The 18944-nt window shown below is 41.6% G+C and overlaps 1 protein-coding gene across 3 annotated transcripts in view; it reads left to right on the forward strand.

Moving 5' to 3' along the window:
* Positions 1-18944, forward strand: part of TTBK2 (tau tubulin kinase 2) — a 182015-nt gene that overhangs the window by 48409 nt on the left and 114662 nt on the right. For all 3 annotated transcript variants that reach the window (XM_073552670.1, XM_073552669.1, XM_073552671.1), the window contains one exon: positions 17838-17985. In XM_073552670.1, the coding sequence (XP_073408771.1) occupies positions 17838-17985 (148 nt within the window). The remainder of the gene's footprint in view (positions 1-17837; positions 17986-18944) is intronic.

Genomic DNA, 18944 nt, shown 5'->3' on the forward strand with positions numbered 1-18944 from the left:
ATTTACGACCACTCTTTGGGTCCGATCACTAAGCCAGTTATGAATCCACCTAACAGTTGCCTTGTCCATTCCATACTTAATCATTTTTTCAATAAGGATTGTATGAGAGACTTTGTCAAATGCTTTGCTGAAGTCAAGATATACTATATCTACAGCATTTCCTTGATCCACCCAATCAGTGATACCGTCATAGAAGGAAATTAAGTTAGTCTGACATGACTTATTAGTTACAAACCCATGCTGACTCTGTTTAATCACTTCATTCTTATCCAGGTATTGACATACATGTTGTTTAATAATTTGTTCAAAGATCTTTCCTGGTATAGAAGTTAGACTCACCGGCCTATAGTTACCTGGGTCCACCTTCTTCCCCTTTTTGAAGATAGGAACAACATTTGCTCTTCTCCAGTCTTCTGGCACTTCTCCTGTTCTCCAAGAATTTTCAAAGATTATAGAGAGGGGTTCAAAAATTTCTTCTGCTATCTCCTTCAGTACTCTGGGGTGTAATTCATCTGGACCTGGAGACTTGAATTCATTTAGGCTAGCTAAGTGTTTCCTCACTATCTTTCTGTTTATAGATATCCTGGATTCTTCTATTCCCTTAATAGGACAGTGAATAACAGTTGATGTTACATTTCCTTTCTGAGAGAAAACAGATGCAAAATAGGAATTTAAAAGTTCAGCCTTCTCAACATCCTGTCTTACCATTTCATCATTTTCATCCTGTAAAAATCCTATAGCATCTTTGACTTTTCTTTTACTTTTGACATATCCCCAAAATCCTTTATTATTGCTTTTGACATCTCTTGCAAGCCTCAATTCATTTTCAGCTTTAGATAATCTGATTTGTGCCCTGCAGGTTCTGCAGACAGCATTATATTCTTCTTTAGATATGCCTCCCTCTTTCCATTTTATAAACATTTTTTTCTTCCTTTTTAGCATGTGCTTAAGTTCTGTGTTCATCCATCCTGGTTTCCTTAACTGCTTCCTATTCTTCCCTCTTTTCGGAATTGTTAACAACTGTGCTTTGAGAATTTCATTTTTCAAGATTTCCCATCCTTCCTGGACATTTTTGTCTTTAAGGATATCCAGCCATTGGATCCCTCCAATTCTCTTTCTGAATCCCTTAAAATCTGCCTTTCTGAAATCTAACCTTGATGTCTGAGTCTTCACAGGTCTTCCGCCTCTAGTTATCCAAAATTCTAAAATAGCATGGTCGCTACCTCCTAGGGTCCCAGCCACTTTTACCTCCTCAACCATTTCCTCCCTGTTTATAAGGATTAGATCCAAGGTAGCAGTTCCCCTTGTTTTCTCCCTTACCTTTTGGAAGATAAAGTTGTCAGCAAGAGAGGATAAGAATTTCCTTGACCTGTTAGTTTTGCCTGAGAGAGATTCCCAACAAATGTCTGGATAGTTGAAATCTCCCATGACAACTATGTCATATTTTTTGGAGAACTTGGCCATTTGATGCATAAAGAGTTCATCCATAGCTTCAGCTTGCACAGGCGGCCTGTAGTAAATGCCTACAATGGTGTCCTTTCCATTGTTCTGTCCTTGTATTCTTACCCAAACAGTTTCCACAGAACTCCCAGTCTCTGAAGCTTCAATCTCTGTGCAGATATACGCGTTTCTAACATACAATGCGACACCCCCTCCTCGTTTATCAAGTCTGTTTCTTGCAAATAAGTTGTATCCTTCTAGTCTTGTATTCCAATCATGTGTATTGTCCCACCAAGTTTCAGTGATTCCAATGACATCATATTTCTTTTCCTGTGTTAGTAGTTCCAATTCTCCTTGTTTGTTGCCCATGCTTTGTGCATTAGTATAGAAACATTTTAGTTTGTGATTGGTTTCTCTTTCTCCAATATTTTTATTAATTAGATTCTTTCGTCTTTGTTCTTCCATTCCACTTCTAATAGCAGAGTTCTCAATAGCATTTGTCAGGTGTATGGCTTTTTCTGGTCTTTTGCTTCCCTTCCCATGTTGTTCTAGTTTAAAGCTCTCCTTACAAGTGTAGCAAGGCGACTTCCAAATACATGTTTTCCAGTCTTCGTAAGGTGCACCCCATCTCTAGCAAGTAGTCCATCGTATAAGTAGTTCACTCCGTGATCCAGAAATCCAAATCGTTGCTGACGGCACCATCGACGTAGCCAGTTATTCACCTGCAGAATCTTATTCCACCTCCTTGTTCCATGGCCATCCACTGGGAGGATGGAAGAGAAGACCACCTGCGCTCCCAGTTCTTTCACTTTCTTGCCTAAGTCTTCAAAGTCTCTGCAGATGGTTTCCAGGTCGTTTCTTGCAGTGTCATTTGTCCCCACATGTAGTAGCAGGAATGGGTAGTCATCTGTAGGTCTGAAGAGTCCTGATATCCTGTCAGACACATCTTTAATTTTTGCACCTGGAAGACAACACATTTCTCTTGAAGTTATATCCGGTCTGCAGATAGCGGCCTCAGTTCCTCTCAACAGGGAATCCCCCATGACCATCACTCTCCGTTTCTTCTTCACAACATTTTTCTTTCTCCATCCAGGAGGACTCTGAAGGCGTACAAGGTTGCTGCTTGTTGGCAAAGTCTTATCCTGATGTATTTCTTCATTGTTTTCCTGCGTGAGAGCCTGGTACTGGTTTCTGAGCAGTATGGGTGCTGACTGCCTCCTGATCCTCCTGCTTCTCTGGGTCACATGTCTCCATTCCTCTGTTTCTTCAGGTGCACTTCGAATTTCTTCTCTTTCTGTAACATGAAGAGATAATTCTGCTCTGTCCAAGAACTCTTCACCTTCCTTAATGATCTTCAACGTAGCTAACCTCTCTTCGAGATTTTGCAACTTTTCCTCCAACAGGGACACAAGCTTGCATTTGTGGCATGTGAAGTTTGGCTTTTCCACTGGTAAGTCTGTGAACATGTAGCAAGAAATGCAGCTCACCAAATGGCTCCTGGCCTCTTCCATCTTGAGATTTCTTAAAAACGACGAAAGATGAGCCCAATTTCCTCTTTTCAGCTGCAACGGCCAAAACCCAGTGATCGTTGAGCTCGCGGAGACTCTTCACTTATCCCAGAAGGCACTGGGAATATGCAAATGATCTCCTCAAGACTCTTCCCCTGTGTGCACTGCGGTTTTCATTTTCCATTGATTATAATGGTACTGTACACTGTAGCAGAAACTGCTGTGGATCCACAGGACCAAAACCACTGCGGATCTGCAGCAGAATCTGCAGCGTGTGCACACAGCCTTATTTTTACAAGCTTTAAGTCCTGCATGACTTATTTGATCACAATATATTTGGTCAAATGTTGTTTTTTTTGTTTTCGCTATTGCTTAATAAAAACAAATTGAACATTATATCCATTTATAGTGAACCTTTTATCAACCATTATGTGATTAGACCCATTGTGGAGTTTTATTTGATTGGAGCAGAAAACAGATTTTATTTTAGTGCATAAGTTAGAAGATATGAGCTGTGCATTTGTTGTATTATTTATAGGGTTTTTGTAATGGTTTTGTGCGCTGGTCGGTATAGATCAGGTCACAGTACAATCGATGATGACATCTGAATAGTTTTGAGCAGAAAGCAAAACTGATCTGTCTCCAGCCCTGTACATAATATCCCAATACCCATGAGACGTTCAGCTCTCGTATCTGGGGAAATGCAGGAGAAATGTATATGTGCAGATGGCTCTATTAGAGTGAATGGTTCTTGGCAGGAAGCATTTGTCATGGGACCCCGCTAATGGGGTGCAGAGCCTTTCTAAGGAGAATGGCCTTCTCCATATGACTCAGGCTAAATCCTAGAGCTTAGAAGAAACAAATGTGGAGATTGTAATTCATGTCAGTACTAATTGCAGCCAACAGCCAGCAAACTCTAATCTCCAGGTCTGAAACGATGATAAATGTATCAAAAAATATAAATGTTTTATTTGGTGACATTTGTGTGTTACTTTTTTTTCTTATCTCCAAATTGTTTGTGTAGTATTTTCATAATAGGTTTATTAAAGAAATACTAAAATAGAATATACGTCTATGTTCAGTGTAAAACCCAAGTTACATTCTCTGGCCTTAATCCGGGTTATTGTTTGCCCTGATTAATGTACTGTCTATTGTTGACCCCAGAATGATCGGTGTGGGAAACCATCAGTGAGCTCCTTCTCGTAGTTTAGAACTTCCATCTTTATGAACATCTTTGAGCTCCTTCTCGTAGTGAGCTCCTTCTCGTAGTTTAGAACTTCCATCTTTATGAACATCTTTGAGCTCCTTCTCGTAGTGAGCTCCTTCTCGTAGTTTAGAACTTCCATCTTTTTCGCAGTTCCCCTCAGCTGATTTGTGACCACATGATAATTCAGCTCAACTTTCATTTGGTCTAAGGTCATAAAGATGTTCATAAAAAAAAAAACCCTGATATGGCGCTCATTGTTAAATCCACAGCCAGCAAAGCGTTGTTGTGCACTGACAGCTTGGGGCCCCTATGGAAGAAATGTTTCTGGGCCCCCCTCCTTTTATGGGCATGGAGAGGAGTGAATATTCATTTCACTTTAATAACTGGCATTGAAAGCTGCAGGCTGTGGCTAACACTGCCCGCTATCAGGGCTGGCAGACCAGGGCCCCCGCTCCCCCAGGGGCCTTCAGCCCACGCGGCCACAATGGGGCCCATAAGTCAGGGGCGCCCGGCGCCAGCTCCCCCTCCCCCCAGTGCGCGACGCATCATAGATGCCGATACAGTTGAAAGCAATAATGGAGGCGAGCGCGTCAGGTGAAACTTCATCTTCTATCATTCCCCCTCTGCCTCTGACACAGTGTGTGCATGAAACATCACTTCATTGCGTACCCGTTGTGTGTCGGGCAGACAGCAGTGCGGCTGCTGAGATTGGAGCAGAGCCGGAATTAGTGTGGGAACAAGGAGGAGAGGTGAGGATAGAGATAGAGAGAGAGATATATATATATATATATATATATATATATATATATATATATATATATATATATATATATATATATATATACACACACTGTGTTCCAAATAATTATGGAAATTATATTTTTCTCTGATTTTCCTAAATAGTCGGTACAAATGACAGTCAGTCTAATAAAAGTCATCACCCGTTAGAGTATACATCGAATTTTATTGAAGAAACCTCCCAATGATAACAGTATAATCTCCAAAATGACTAAAAACTCAAATTGCACTGTTCCAAATTATTATGCACAGTAGAATTTCTAAACATTTGATATGTTTTAAAGAACTGAAAATGCTCATTTGTGGAATTTGCAGCATTAGGAGGTCACATTCACCGAACAAAAAAGCTATTTAACTTCAAAACATCCTAACATGCCAAGTTACATGTTAACATAGGAACCCTTCTTTGATATCACCTTCACAATTCTTGCATCCATTGAACTTGTGAGTTTTTTGTAGAGTTTCTGCTTGTATTTCTTTGCATGAAGTCAGAATAGCGTCCCAGAACTGCTGTTTTGATGTGAACTGCCTCCCACCCTCATAGATCTTTTACTTGATGATACCCCAAAGGTTCTCTATAGGGTTGAGGTCAGGGGAAGATGGTGGCCACACCATGAGTTTATCTCCTTTTATGCCCATAGCAGTCAATGACTCGGAGGTATTCTTTGCAGCATGAGATGGTGCAGTGTCATGCATGAAGATGATTTTGCTCCTGAAGGCACGTTTCTGCTTTTTATACCATGGAAGACAGCTGTCAGTCAGAAACTCTATATACTTTTCAGAGGTCATTTTCACACCTTCAGTAACCTTAAAGAGCTCTACCAGCTGTTTCCCCATGATTCCGGCCCAAAACATGACTCCTCCACCTCCTTACTGACGTCGCAGCCTTGTTGGGACATAGTGGCCATCCACCAACCATCCACTACTCCATCCATCTGGACCATCCAGGGTCGCGCGACACTCATCAGTAAACAAGACTGTTTGAAAATTAGTCTTCATGTATGTCTGGGCCCACTGCAACCATTTCTGCTTTTGAACACTGTTTAGGAGTGGCCGAATAGTAGGTTTATGCACCACAGCATGCCTTTGAAGGATCTTACACCTTGAGGTTCGAGGGACTCCAGAGGCACCAGTAGCTTTAAATATCTGTTTGCTGGTTTGTAATGGCTTTTTAGCAGCTGCTCTCTTAATCCGATGAACTTGCCTGGCAGAAACCTTCCTCATTCTGCCTTTATCAGCACAAACATGTCTGTGCTCAGAATCAACCACAAATCTCTTAACAGTACGATGATCACGTTTAAGTTTTTGGGAAATATCTAATGTTTTCATCTCTTGACCAAGGCATTGCACTATTTGATGCTTTTCAGCAGCAGAGAGATCATTTTTCTTTCCTAAATTCCTTGAAACCTGTGCCCTGCTTAATAATGTGAAACATCATTCTTAAGTAGTTTTCCTTTAATTCGGCTCACCTGGTAAACTAATTATCACAGGCGTTTGAGATTGATTTCAGTGATCCAAAGAGCCCTGATACACAATACCATCTATGAGTTTATTTGAAAAACAAAAAATTACATCTTTATGACACTTAAATCCAACTTGCATAATAATTTGGAACACAGTGTGTGTGTATATATATATATATATATATATATATATATATATATATATATGTATGTGATTTTGTTATATTATATATCAGTGAGTGAATCCTGGTGGCCATAAGACTGTAGGACTTTACACTTTACCTGCGGTTCCGCGCGGAAAAAAACGCAGCGGAATCCGCAACGTGTGCACATAGCCTAATACTCTGACATTATACTCTGAGGGTCTACATTATATTCTGGGGTGGGAAGCTGCATTATACCCTATGAGTGGAGCTGCATTATATTCCAAGAGGGGGCTACTTTATATTTTGAGAGGGCTACCCCAACCTCTGCTACATAATTAAGACGTGTACTAACCTAATATTATTCCCTGATATTAGTGTGTTTTACCACTTGTATTTATTTCTATGTAGCTACATAGTGGGCCATAACAATGATTTTCTCTGGTGGGCCCAAGGTGCACTCTGATGCTGTCCACCTTGATCATTGCCTTCTCCCCCCACCTCCATCATTGTTCTCTTCTCCCCCCACCTCCATCATTGTTCTCTTCTCCCCCCACCTCCATCATTGTTCTCTTCTCCCCCACCTCCATCATTGTTCTCTTCTCCCCCACCTCCATCATTGTTCTCTTCTCCCCCACCTCCATCATTGTTCTCTTCTCCCCCCCTCTCCATCACCAGAGAATCCTTTCAAGCGCACGATGTGAAGATTCACAAGTCCGCCGTTATAGAGCGACTGTAGTCTTATGGGAAAAACCTGGACAACCTCTTTATGTAAAAATAAAAAACTTTTATACTGCAAGTGAAAAGTCAGCATTGGAAGCAATAAAGATGGTCAAGCATAATGATATGAATTATCTTTACAAAGGCCAAAATATTATGGCTAGATGACCTCTCCTGGTTTGCCGTATTTATTACCTACCAAAAACTGTCTAGCTGATCAGCCATAAAACAAAAACCGTCGGTCAAATATTGTGTCGTTCCACTTATGCCACCGAAATAGCTGTGATTATTTCAGGCATGGGCTGAGGAAGACCTCCGAATGTGTCCATTTTGATATCTGGCACCAGCTGGTTAGCAAGAAAGTTGTAACGTGGAGTCCTTGTACCAGACATGGTTTTCTGGCACATTCCATATGTTAAGATCTAGGGATTTTAGACTCCCAAGTCAACACCTTGAATATTTTGTCATGTTCCTCAAACTATTTCTGAACAATGGTTGCAAAGGGCAGAATGCGTTATACTTCTCAGTCATTCCTATTAGGCCGGCATCACACTACCATAGAATACGGGCTAGTGCTATGCAAGAAAACATCACATAGCACTCGAACCACAGTTAGTCTGTGGGACAGCTCACATTACCGTTTATTTTCTAGGGCGTATTCAGCGTGCATGTAAAATCGCAGCATGTTGCGACTCGCTGAGACTTGCCTATGGGGGTGAGAAAAAAATCGCATTGCATCTCTAAAATGCGCCAATTCTGGCACTTAGTCTCACTCTTCACACTTGCCCTGTAGCGGTGACAAGTGGGATGATAGTTGGGGGGGGTTGATGTCTCCTTTGTATTTTCAGGCGTCATCGAGCCCCAAGGTTAGTAATGGAGAGGCGTCAATAAAACGCCCCCATTACTAACCCCATAGTCACATTGTATGAAAACACAGACACCCAGAATAAAGTCCTTTAATTGAAAGAATGACACAGACTCCTTTAATAAATCTTAATTAAACCATACTTACAACCTCGCACATTCCACTGATGCCCATGTCATCTGCAAAAGAGTTTAAAAAAATATATATTTTTCCTCACCTTTCTTCAGAGATATTGCTAATCCATTTGTCCCACAATGGGTCTAACTCTGCTACATCTAGATGGCAGGTTGCATGATGCAACCATACAACCGGTCATCCAGCAGAGAGACTGAGCACCATGTGCTCAGTGTCTCCATGTGAAATCCTATTCGCTGTCTGAGTGCACCGTGAGTGTGAAAAGTTCTCCTGCTCACGGTGCTTGACAGCGAGACTCGGACAGATTTTTCATACGTTTAGTGTGACTCCGGCCTTAGAGAAAATTACAGTTTTAAAGCGGTGTACTTGGTCGGGTACAATGTTTTGGTCGGTGGTATGTGTCCAAGGAAAATGAATGGCATGACCCAAAGTTGGGCCACTTTCTTCCCTTGTACATTTCTGATGGTCATGGGTCAATTTGTAGCCACTTTTATCAATGGAAAGGGATCACAGAAGATTCTACAGAAGGCTACCTTAAAGAATACCACATGGGCTATGTTTCTTTAAAGTGGGTCTCTATGGTGGACGGATGCCTTGGAATCCATTATTACTTGCATGCATTTTTGGCCTACCTAAGTGTATGCAGCGGACACAGAAGTAATATTGACCATGCTTAAGAATGTTTTAAAAACTTAAGTGTTAATTTATTTCCATCAACTAACAAAATGCAGTGATGTGAATGAAGAGGAATCTAAGTAAAATTTAATATTTGGTGTGATGTAGGATTATCATCAGGTGTGTGTGTAACCAATTATACCTAACAGGTCACAATGATCATCATTTTCATATGGAGGTTGAAACAGTCGTTAGCTGAAAAAGAAACAGCTGTGTAGCAGCCTAAAACTGGGTGAGGAACAGCAAATCTCAGCTACAAAGGTGAGGCTGTGGAAGAAGTTTTCCTGTTACAGGTCATGCAGCATGGAAAGACTAAGCACAGCAAAAACAGGCAAGGTAGTTTGACTGCATCATCAAGGACTCTCCCAGGCTAAAATTTCAAAGCATATTGGGCTTTCAAGATGTGCTGATCAAACTCTTTAGAATATACACAAATTAATGGGTAGTATTAAAGACCCTAAGCTCTGTGATTGGCCAATGGATCTTGTTGCAGCAGATAAGACACCTCATCTTGACTTCCTTTTAAAATCAGATGATGTCCAGCAGTACCATCAGCTTAGTACGTTTAGATACCAGTGGGGCCCAGCTACATCCATCTACTGTTTGGAAAAGTCTGTCCAGTGGTCTTCATGGAAGAATTGTGGCTACAAACCATACCTACAATATGGAAACAAGGCCAGGTGACTCAACTATGTACAAAATCATAGGAACTGGGGTGCAGAAATATGGCAGTAGGTCTCTGGAATGATGAGTCAGAATGTGAAATATTTGACTGTAACAAGAGGCAGGTTGTTCACGGAAAGGCTGAAGAGCGGCACAATAATGAATGTATATAGGCAACAGTGAAGCATGGTGGAGGATCCTGCAACTTTGGGGCTACAGTTCAGCAAATGTAGTTGGGGATTTGGTCAGGGTTAATGGTGTCCTAAATGCTGAGAAATACAGGCAGATGCTTGTCTATCATGTAATACCATCAGTGAAGGCGTCTGAATGACTCCAAATTTATTCTGCAGCAGAACAAAGACCCCAAACATACAGCCAATGTCATTAACAACTATCTCCAGTGCAAAGAAGAACAAGGAGTCCTGGGAGTGTTGATATGGCTCCCACAGAGCCCTGATCTCATCATCTACATCCAGTCTGTCTGGAATTATATGAAGAGACAGAAGGATTTTCACAAGGGACATCCACAGAAGATCTGAAAAAAGTTCTTCAAGATGTTTGGAACGCGCTCCCTGCTGATAACTTGATATTTTGAAGGTAAAGGGTGATCACACCAAATATTGATAAAAATAAACGAACAAGGGTATGTTTCCATGTGGCGTATTTGCTGCGGATTGGATGCTGCGTACAGCTGCAGCGTCCAATTCGCAGAGTCCAGATGTTAGAGCATAGTGGATGTGATTTTATGAAATCCCATCTCCACTATGCGTACAAAGGCGCAGGTGGCAGACCTGCATAAACGGACATCCGGCGCGTCTTTCTAGACCGCAGCATGTCTATTTATCTTGCAAGTCTCCGCAAGATAAATAGCACTGTTCTATGTATAGGATGCGGTGATTCTGCATGTGTTCAGTGAACACATGCAGAATGCCCACGCGTACAAAAGGGGGCAGCACTTTGGGCAGAGCGGGTATTCGCTGCTTTCAAAGCGCTGACAGTCTGGAATGTGGAGACTTACCCTAATACTTCTATTTTGGAAAACAGTCATACTTTGCAGCATTTTTTTTCGACAACTGCCTATAGATTTTGCACAGTTCCGTATAATGAAAAAGTATCTTTAAAATGAGATTGGCAAATGAATGTGAGAAATGAAGGGGTCATAAACAATTCAGGAGACTCCATTTTCTTTTTCATGGTTTGCCTGCTTGACATTTATAGAAATATTCCACTCTTCTGTGCTCAGTATTTGTTGTGAATTCTTTCTCTGGCTTCCCTCTGGTGATTTCTGAAGGTAGTGGAGCTGGTCAGATTGACAGAGGGGTTGCGAGTTCTCTTTCTGGACTCCCTCTGGTGGTTACTGGAGGTAGTGGAGCTGATCTGATTGACAGAGGCTTACCACCTGATAATGAGGAAGATGATTGGAGATCTGGGGTTTCTGATTGGGATTTTAGACAGCTGACTCCCACTATCCCTGCTGGTGATTTTCTTCCTGTGCCCTCTGAGGTCTGATGTCTCCTGCTCTTTCCCTGCATGTTCAGCTAAGTGGATCATTTGTTATTCTGTTTGCATTTGATCTGGTTTTGTTTATCTCTGCTTTGTGCAGGTCAGCCAGCTCCGGCTGGGGCTGTGCTGAATCACCGCCCATCTGTTACTGCATGTGCCAGTTTGTTTTGTCCCCTGTTATATTGGTCTCTTTTTGCGTTGCTTTCAGAATATACCAGAGTACTGATATAGTGGGGGTGAAGTCGTGCGACTTCAGTGTTTTTTGTGCATCAGACGTGTTGGACTTTATGCAGGGTTTTTTGCGTGATTGCAGACAGTGTCTTTCCTTTCTTGTCCTATCTAGTCAGTGTGGGCCCCATCGTTTGCTCAGTCTATTTTTCTGCCTGCGTTTGTGTTTTCATCTTGTCTCACCGACAATATATGTTTGGGGGCTATCTATTCCTTTGGGGTCTGAACCGGGGGCAGTTTAGATTTCCCCTTTCTTGCTTTAGGCTTAGTTAGCTCTCCGGCTGTGCCGAGGAGTCTAGGATCATCGTAGGCACGCTCCACGGCTACTGATAGTTGTGTGGACAGGATCAGGGGTCTGCATCCGCTTAGTTACCAACCTCTCTAGTTTTCTGTGGCTTAGCTTGGGCCTGCTATCCTCCTCGGTGCCCAATCATAACAGACCACTCCCTACTGATCTTTAGGAAATAAACATGGGATATTTAGTGGCTCCTGAAATAAATTGACTTTTTTTATTTTTATTTTACACCCTCGTCGCAAATATTGGCAATAAATATATTTATTGCCACTGTTACTGCACCCAGTGGTTTATCTTTGATTAGTGGTGCGCCTGAATCTTTTTTATTCACATCTCGTTGCAAATATTGACACTAACTGTCTAGCATAGAGTCCGATGACACCCCCACCATACCACTACAGTTGTGTGAAAGTGTTTGCCCCTTTCCTGATTTCCTATTCTTTTGCATGTTTGTCACACTTGAATGTTTCAGATCACCAAACAAATGTACGGTAAATACTAGACAAAAATAACACAAGTGAGCACAAAATGCAGTGTTTAAATTAAGGTCTTTAATATTAATGGAGAAAGAAATCCAAACCTACAGGGCCCTGTGTGAAAAAGTGATTGCCCCCTAGACCTAATATCTGGTTGGGCCACCCTTAGCAGCAGGAGCTGCAATCAAGCATTTGCGATAACTGGTAATGAGTTTTTCACAACACTCTGGAGAATTTTTTTTTTTCACTCCTCTTTGCAGAATTGTTGTAATTCAGCCACACTGGAGGTTTTTCAAGCAAGAGCTGCCTTTTTAAGGTCATGCCACTGCATCTCATTCAGATTAAGGTCAGGACTTTGGTTAGGCCACTTCAAGTCTTAATTTTGCTTTTCTTAAGGTACTGTCACACTTAGCGATGTACCAGCGATCCCGACCAGCGATATGACGCGGTCAGGATCGCTGGTACATCGCTAAGTGGTCGCTAGTGAGCTGCCACATAGGCAGATCTCACCAGCGACATCACTGGGGACGGGGATCGCTACTTACCTGTCACACCAGGCGATCCTGCGTCCTCCCGCCCGGCTCCACGCGTCGCTCGTCCTCACAGCAGGAAGCGCCACAGGAAGCTGACGACGAGAAACAGTCCTGAACGTTCTCGCGCGATCAGCGATAACCAGCGGGGGAGCCGGTCGCTGGTAAGTATCAGACACAGAGATATCGCTAGCAATATCGCTATAACGTCACTAGTTATAGCGATATTGCTAGCGATATCTCTTAGTGTGACATGCCCTTTAAGCCGTTCAAAGGTGGACTTGCTGGTGTGTTTTGCTGCATAACCCAAGTGCGCATCAGCTTGAGGTAACGAACAAATGGTCAGACATTCTCCTTCTGGATTTTTTTTTTTTTTAGACTAAGAATTCATCGTTTCATTTACCACGGCAAGTTTTCCCGGTCCTGAAGCGGTAAAATAATCCCAGACCATCATACTACCTCCAGCATATTTTACTATCGGTATGATGTTCCTTATCTGAAATGCTGCGTTACTTCTTCTCCAAATGTAATGGGATTTACACCTTTCAAAAGCTTCTTGAGATCATCAAGATGTTTTCTGTGACAAGTCTTTATGTTCTTATTGCTCACCAGTGGTTTTAGCCTTCGAACTCTGCCATGCAGGCCATTTTTGCCCAGTCTGTCTTATGGTGGAATCATTAACGCTGACCTTAACTGAGGCAAGTAAGGCCAGCAGTTTTTTGGATGTTGTTGAGAGGTCTTTTGTGACCACTTGGGTGAGTTCTCGCTGCACTCGTGGAGTAATTTTTGGTCGGCCGGCCACTTCTGGGAAGGTTCACTATGGTTACATGTTTTTTCCATTTGTGGATAATGGCTCTCACTGTGGTTCTCTGGAGTGCCAAAGCTTTAGAAATGGCTTTATAACCTTTTCCAGGCTGATAGATCTCAATTACTTTGTTTCTCATTTGTTCCAAAAAATTTTTGGATTGCGGCATGATGTCTAGCTTTCGAGAATCTTTTGGTCTATTTCACGTCATCAGGCAGTCCTATTTAAGTGATTTCTTGATTGAGAACAGGTGTGTCAGCAATAATCAGTCCTTGGTGTGGCTAGACAATTTGAACTCCGCTTCCCAAAGATGTGATAAACCACAATTAATTAATTTTTTCAGGAGAGACCAATCCCTTTTTCACACAGGGCCCTGTACGTTTGGATTTCTTTTCCCCCTAATAATAAAGACCTTAATTTAAAAACTTCATTTTGTGTTTTACTTGTGTTTACCTTTGTCTAATATTTAATTTTTATTTTGGCGATTTGATACCTTTAAGTGTAACAAACATGCAAAAGAGTAGGAAATCGGGAAGGGGGCAAACACTTTTTCACTCAACTGTCTTTATTATATTTGATACATTTTTGATTTGCAAGGCTTTAGTTTGTTTTTTTTTTTTCCTAAAATAATATCAGATCCTAGGAAATTAAATGACATTATGAAAAAATATTTTTTGTTGTTGCGGCAAAATAGGCATTTTTTTGGTGAATCAGTATTTCCAGGGGAAGAAACAAGTATTTTTACAGTGGATGATCTCAGTGGGTTTCTGATCCAGCTCTTGAACAGGACGGCACGGGTTTGCAGTAACTTCCTCTGAAGGAGAGGAAAAGCTTTGTGTATGGAGTTTTATAAAACCCCTTTCACATGAATCGTGCAGTAAATCTGCCATGTCTGATCATGGCTTACATGTCATGCCTCAATAAGTGGAAAAAGTTCAGTGACTCAGTCTAATTTTGTGATGAACTTTGAGTAATTAAAGAGGTTGTTCTTATACCCCAAGCTTGGCCCCATTAAAGTAAAAAAGCCTAGACTCTCCACCTGTGCTGGCGCTGTTCCCGCGGTGCCGGAAACCGCAGTCCCGGAGCGCTCATGCGCTTGTTGTGACAAGTGAACTTGGCATCACTGTCTCTGCCTTCATGCGAATTGAGCATGAATAGGAAGTCAGAGATCAGCTGCAGCTCGGACTACTTCATGTTCATTTCATACAAAGGCGGGGTCGGTGAAGCCGGAGCTGATTAAGCTCCAGGCTCACGTGTAACAGCAACCGCACGAGAGCCATGGGACCGCGAGTGCTGGAGCTGATTGGGCGCCAGGATCATGTCTTAGCATGCGCATGAGAGCCACGGGACCGCGAGTGCGGGCACTGCTGGAATAGCGATGGCACGGTAGGGGAGTATAAGCTTTTTTTTTTTTTTTTATTTTATCGGGACCAAACCTTTAGATCACGAAGGGACTCAACTAGTAGTGGACAACCCTTTTTAAAGATCTATTGCCACCTTACAAACTGCAAGCATTATTAAATAAAGCTCTTAGACTTAATGAACTGGTGTACTTTTTAAAAATCCATTTCATAATGGTGTAATAATCTTAAGAATTTGCTTTTCATGAGTCCTGTTATAAAGTGAGACAGCTCATGAGTACAAGTGTATTGAGTCTGCGCCCACCCAGCCTGACTGACAGGTGCAGCTGTAGTGAGCAGTGTGAGATGTCAGCAGGGATGAGGGACACTGAGGAGCTCACAGTCTGGCGACAGATATCCTAAGCATAGGACCATGAAGACCGAGACAGAAGTTGTCTGGATGATGTGAGCTTTTTTTCTTCAAAAGATTCTTAATGCATCTGTTTTTTTTTTTTTCATCAGGTAGATTTTTTATCTTGACATACACTGTTTTTAAAAGTCAAAAATGATTTTGATGCATTATGCAGATTGGCAGCGCAACACCATTGAGCCTTTGATGTTTTTAGTTATTTTAATATTTGGTAACATATTCCATGCTTGTCATTGTTAACATCGAGATTAATCATCCTTCAAAAGGTCTTTTATTTTTTTTTTGCCATGTCTTTTGAACTTTACTGATTTAAGCTTCTTTTTTTTTTTTGCTGTTTGAACTATGTAATTACTGATAATTTAATGTTTGTAGGGTAAAGCAACTCCCTAAAATGATGATGGCTGAATGATCGTTTTATTTGTCTACTTCTTAGAAGCTGCTAAAGCATTTTTCTTTCAGGTGGAAGTTACAAAATAGTCTATAAGTACTTTATAATTTTTAAGACCCCCCCCCCCCCCCCCCTAAGTAGAGCAAGTGCTTATATCTGCAATATCATTGACCTGTAGGTTCTTCACATGTAAACTTTTATCCAGGGCAGCATGGTAGCTCAGTGGTTAGTGCTGCAGCCTGCAGCACTTGGTTGTCCACCAAGGTTGTCCACCAAGGACAACATCTGCAAGGAGTTTTGTATGTTCTCCCCGTGTTTGCGTGGGTTTCCTCCGGGCACACTCCGGTTTCCTCCCACACTCCAAAAACATACCGATAGGGAATTTAGATTGTGAGCCCCATCAGGGACAGTGATGAAAATATGTGCAAACTGTAAAGCGCTGCGGAATATGTTAGCGCTATATAAAAATAAAGATTATTATTATCCAGGTGTTAATATATATTGAGTATCTATATAGGCTCTTCCTGGTATATAGTTGTTTTTTTTTTAAGTCGGGCTGTACCTGCATGTAAAATTCAGAGTTTCACGTTTCATATGTATTACCAAAGTGACCTTTCACAGTGTGGCCTCCATCCTCCGCTCTTCCATCATTGTCTTTGTTTGGCTAGCATATGGTTATTCCTTTTGCCTGTAGCTTATCTGTGAGCGATGCTAACAGGGAGGAGAGAGTGATGCGTGTTCTCTCTTCCAAGAAAGTAATCAATTTGCACAGAAGAATCTTGTGTCTGACAATGCTTTTCTACTCTGCAACTTCTTGTGCTTCTTCAATACTTTTTTCTGATCATGCATCGCTCCCTCCTCGCTGCTGACATCGCTTTGGTATAGATGTGTAGTGATGTCAACTGCAAGGAGAGAGTGATTATTGTGATCTCTCTTGCATAGAGACAGTGGTCACATAATAGAAGTTCATCTTTAGACAGTGCTGCCTCTGGGTAAGCCAACGCTGTCAATCAACCTAGAAAGTGTGGCAGTAATCTAAATAAGTGGGTGGAATGGTTCACTGTGGCATCTAGCCACACCTAGGGTGCACTGAGCACGTTCATTTGCAAATTTAAATAAAGTTTTTTGGGGGAACTGGCAATGTAGGAACTAATAAAAAAGAAAACCGTTTTTATTGCAGTTCCATCTCTTACAAGGCTATGTGATTAGTTTGAAGTGTGAACTTGGGGTCACAGTCTGCCCCTTAAATCACGCTGCAGAGCCACAGTGAAGTTGTATCTGGCATTGGTTGTGCTATTCGAGCTGTATCTAAAGAATATAGACAAAAAAGTGGTGGCGATCCATGGTTTAGGGGTTTGGGTAAGGAATGTAACACCTTGGCGATATGTGCTTATAACGGGCACAACACAGTCCTAAAAATTGTAAAGTGCGGACCAGGTGCTGCTCCTGTTTGTGCTGGTATGCACGATGGCATCCACAAGAAGTGCTGTATGGTGTAAAAGAAAAAACAAGAACCACTGGTGTGCTGCTGGAAAAGATTTGTTTTTGTGGCATTGTCATTGCCAATTTTTTTCTCTAAATTCGAAAAAAAAAAAGAGGTTGATGAATTTTGTGCAAAATTATAATTTCTTTTTTTGCACTTTTTTATGGCAAAAAGTCCAATTTTTTTTAAAATGTTGCTCTTGAATTTTATTTTTGTGCAGCGGACTATACCGATTTTGAACTCTTCTAGTGGAGTACGCAAGTCCAATTGCACATTACTGTTAGCAGTGGTTTTAATACACACATTTTGAATTAGTCTAAAACAACTAAATAGGAAAAATTGTCAAAAAACCCATAATTGGTTAACTTGAAGGCACAAAGTAAAAAAAATTCAGAGTGTAAGGAATCGGGGATTATGCGTCTGGGATAACTTGGTTCGAGGTCAGTCCCCGGCGGCTTCTCCCCATCCCGTTTCCCCAGATGGACCAGTCTTTCCTTATTAACACAATTGGAAACGACAATCTGTCAATGTAATTACACATTTGTCAGAGGAATAATAATGGAGGAATCTTACGTTGAAAACTTCTAGGGAAAGATCCTCCCAGAATTTTTTTTTTTTTTTTTTTTATGGAGTATGTGACATGTCAGGAGAGTTGACAGATCCTCTTTATAAGAAAAGTATAGGAATGCATGTCTTTTTTTTTTTCTCTTCAACTGACCATGATCTTGGTATTTGTCAACAGCTAAGAAAAATTGGAGGTGGTGGCTTTGGAGAAATCTACGATGCCCTGGATCTGCTAACAAGGGAGAACGTCGCTCTCAAAGTGGAATCTGCCCAACAGCCAAAACAAGTACTGAAGATGGAGGTGGCCGTTCTCAAGAAACTTCAAGGTAAAATAACCCACTATCTTGTTTTATTGTCTAGTTTTCGAATGAGCTTGTATAACGGTGAAGGTGGTAAAAATTGTGAAAAAGTAACGGTGGAAGGCTGAGTGTTATTTCTCACTGACCTGCTAATGCTACACCAGAATGGCAGGAAGCCTGAAAAAAAAAGTTTGAGAAATGTTTTGTTTCATTAATTTGTGGCAGTATAACTCAGTTTTAAATCTGCACAATTTGCATATATGTCGCCCCAAAGGATGGCCCTCCAGGCTCTCTTTACCCTCCAGTTGTTTTGCAATTGACCTGGTTGATCATGCGCCTTGTAGACTCTCAGTTGGTTTCCTGCCAACATGGGTCTGTATTGGGTCGTTTCGAGAACGGAGCTGCTCTTCTGAGGGATGATGTCACATAAAGGAGCGAAACCTCCTTCATTACAGTGCAGAGGTGGCTGCGCTGCAGAGAAAGCAGCAGTGTGCATATGTTCTGATAATTAGGAGTAGCTATGTACTGCAGGATGGAGATGAGAAGAATAATGTAGTGGAAGGATGGAGCTGTAAATAGAGGGGCTAAAAGGAGTATTATTCTGCAGGATGAAGCTGTGCTTAGAGGGGCTAAAAGGAGTATTATACTGCACGATCGTGCTGTACATAGAGGGGGCTGATACAAGGCATGTTCTATCTACAGGATGGGGATATGTATAGAGGAGCTAAAAGGTATATTATTAAGGAGGATGGAGCTGTGTAAAGAGGGCAACACAGGAGTATTATACTGCAGGATGGGGCTATGCATAGAGGAAATGAGAGGAGCAATATACCGCAAGATAGTGTATAGAGGGGCTGAGGGTAGTGATATACTGCAGGATAAAGCTGCATATAGAGGGGCTGAGAGGAGTTGAGTTGTTTGTTGACTGCTGCTGCAACATCAGTGATGCCAAACTCCAAATTATGTTCTGTTGATGCATATGATAG

Source organism: Dendrobates tinctorius, unplaced genomic scaffold, assembly GCF_039654945.1.
Source record: "Dendrobates tinctorius isolate UK_male_01 unplaced genomic scaffold, ASM3965494v1 ptg000194l, whole genome shotgun sequence".
Classification (NCBI taxonomy): Eukaryota; Metazoa; Chordata; class Amphibia; order Anura; family Dendrobatidae; genus Dendrobates; species Dendrobates tinctorius.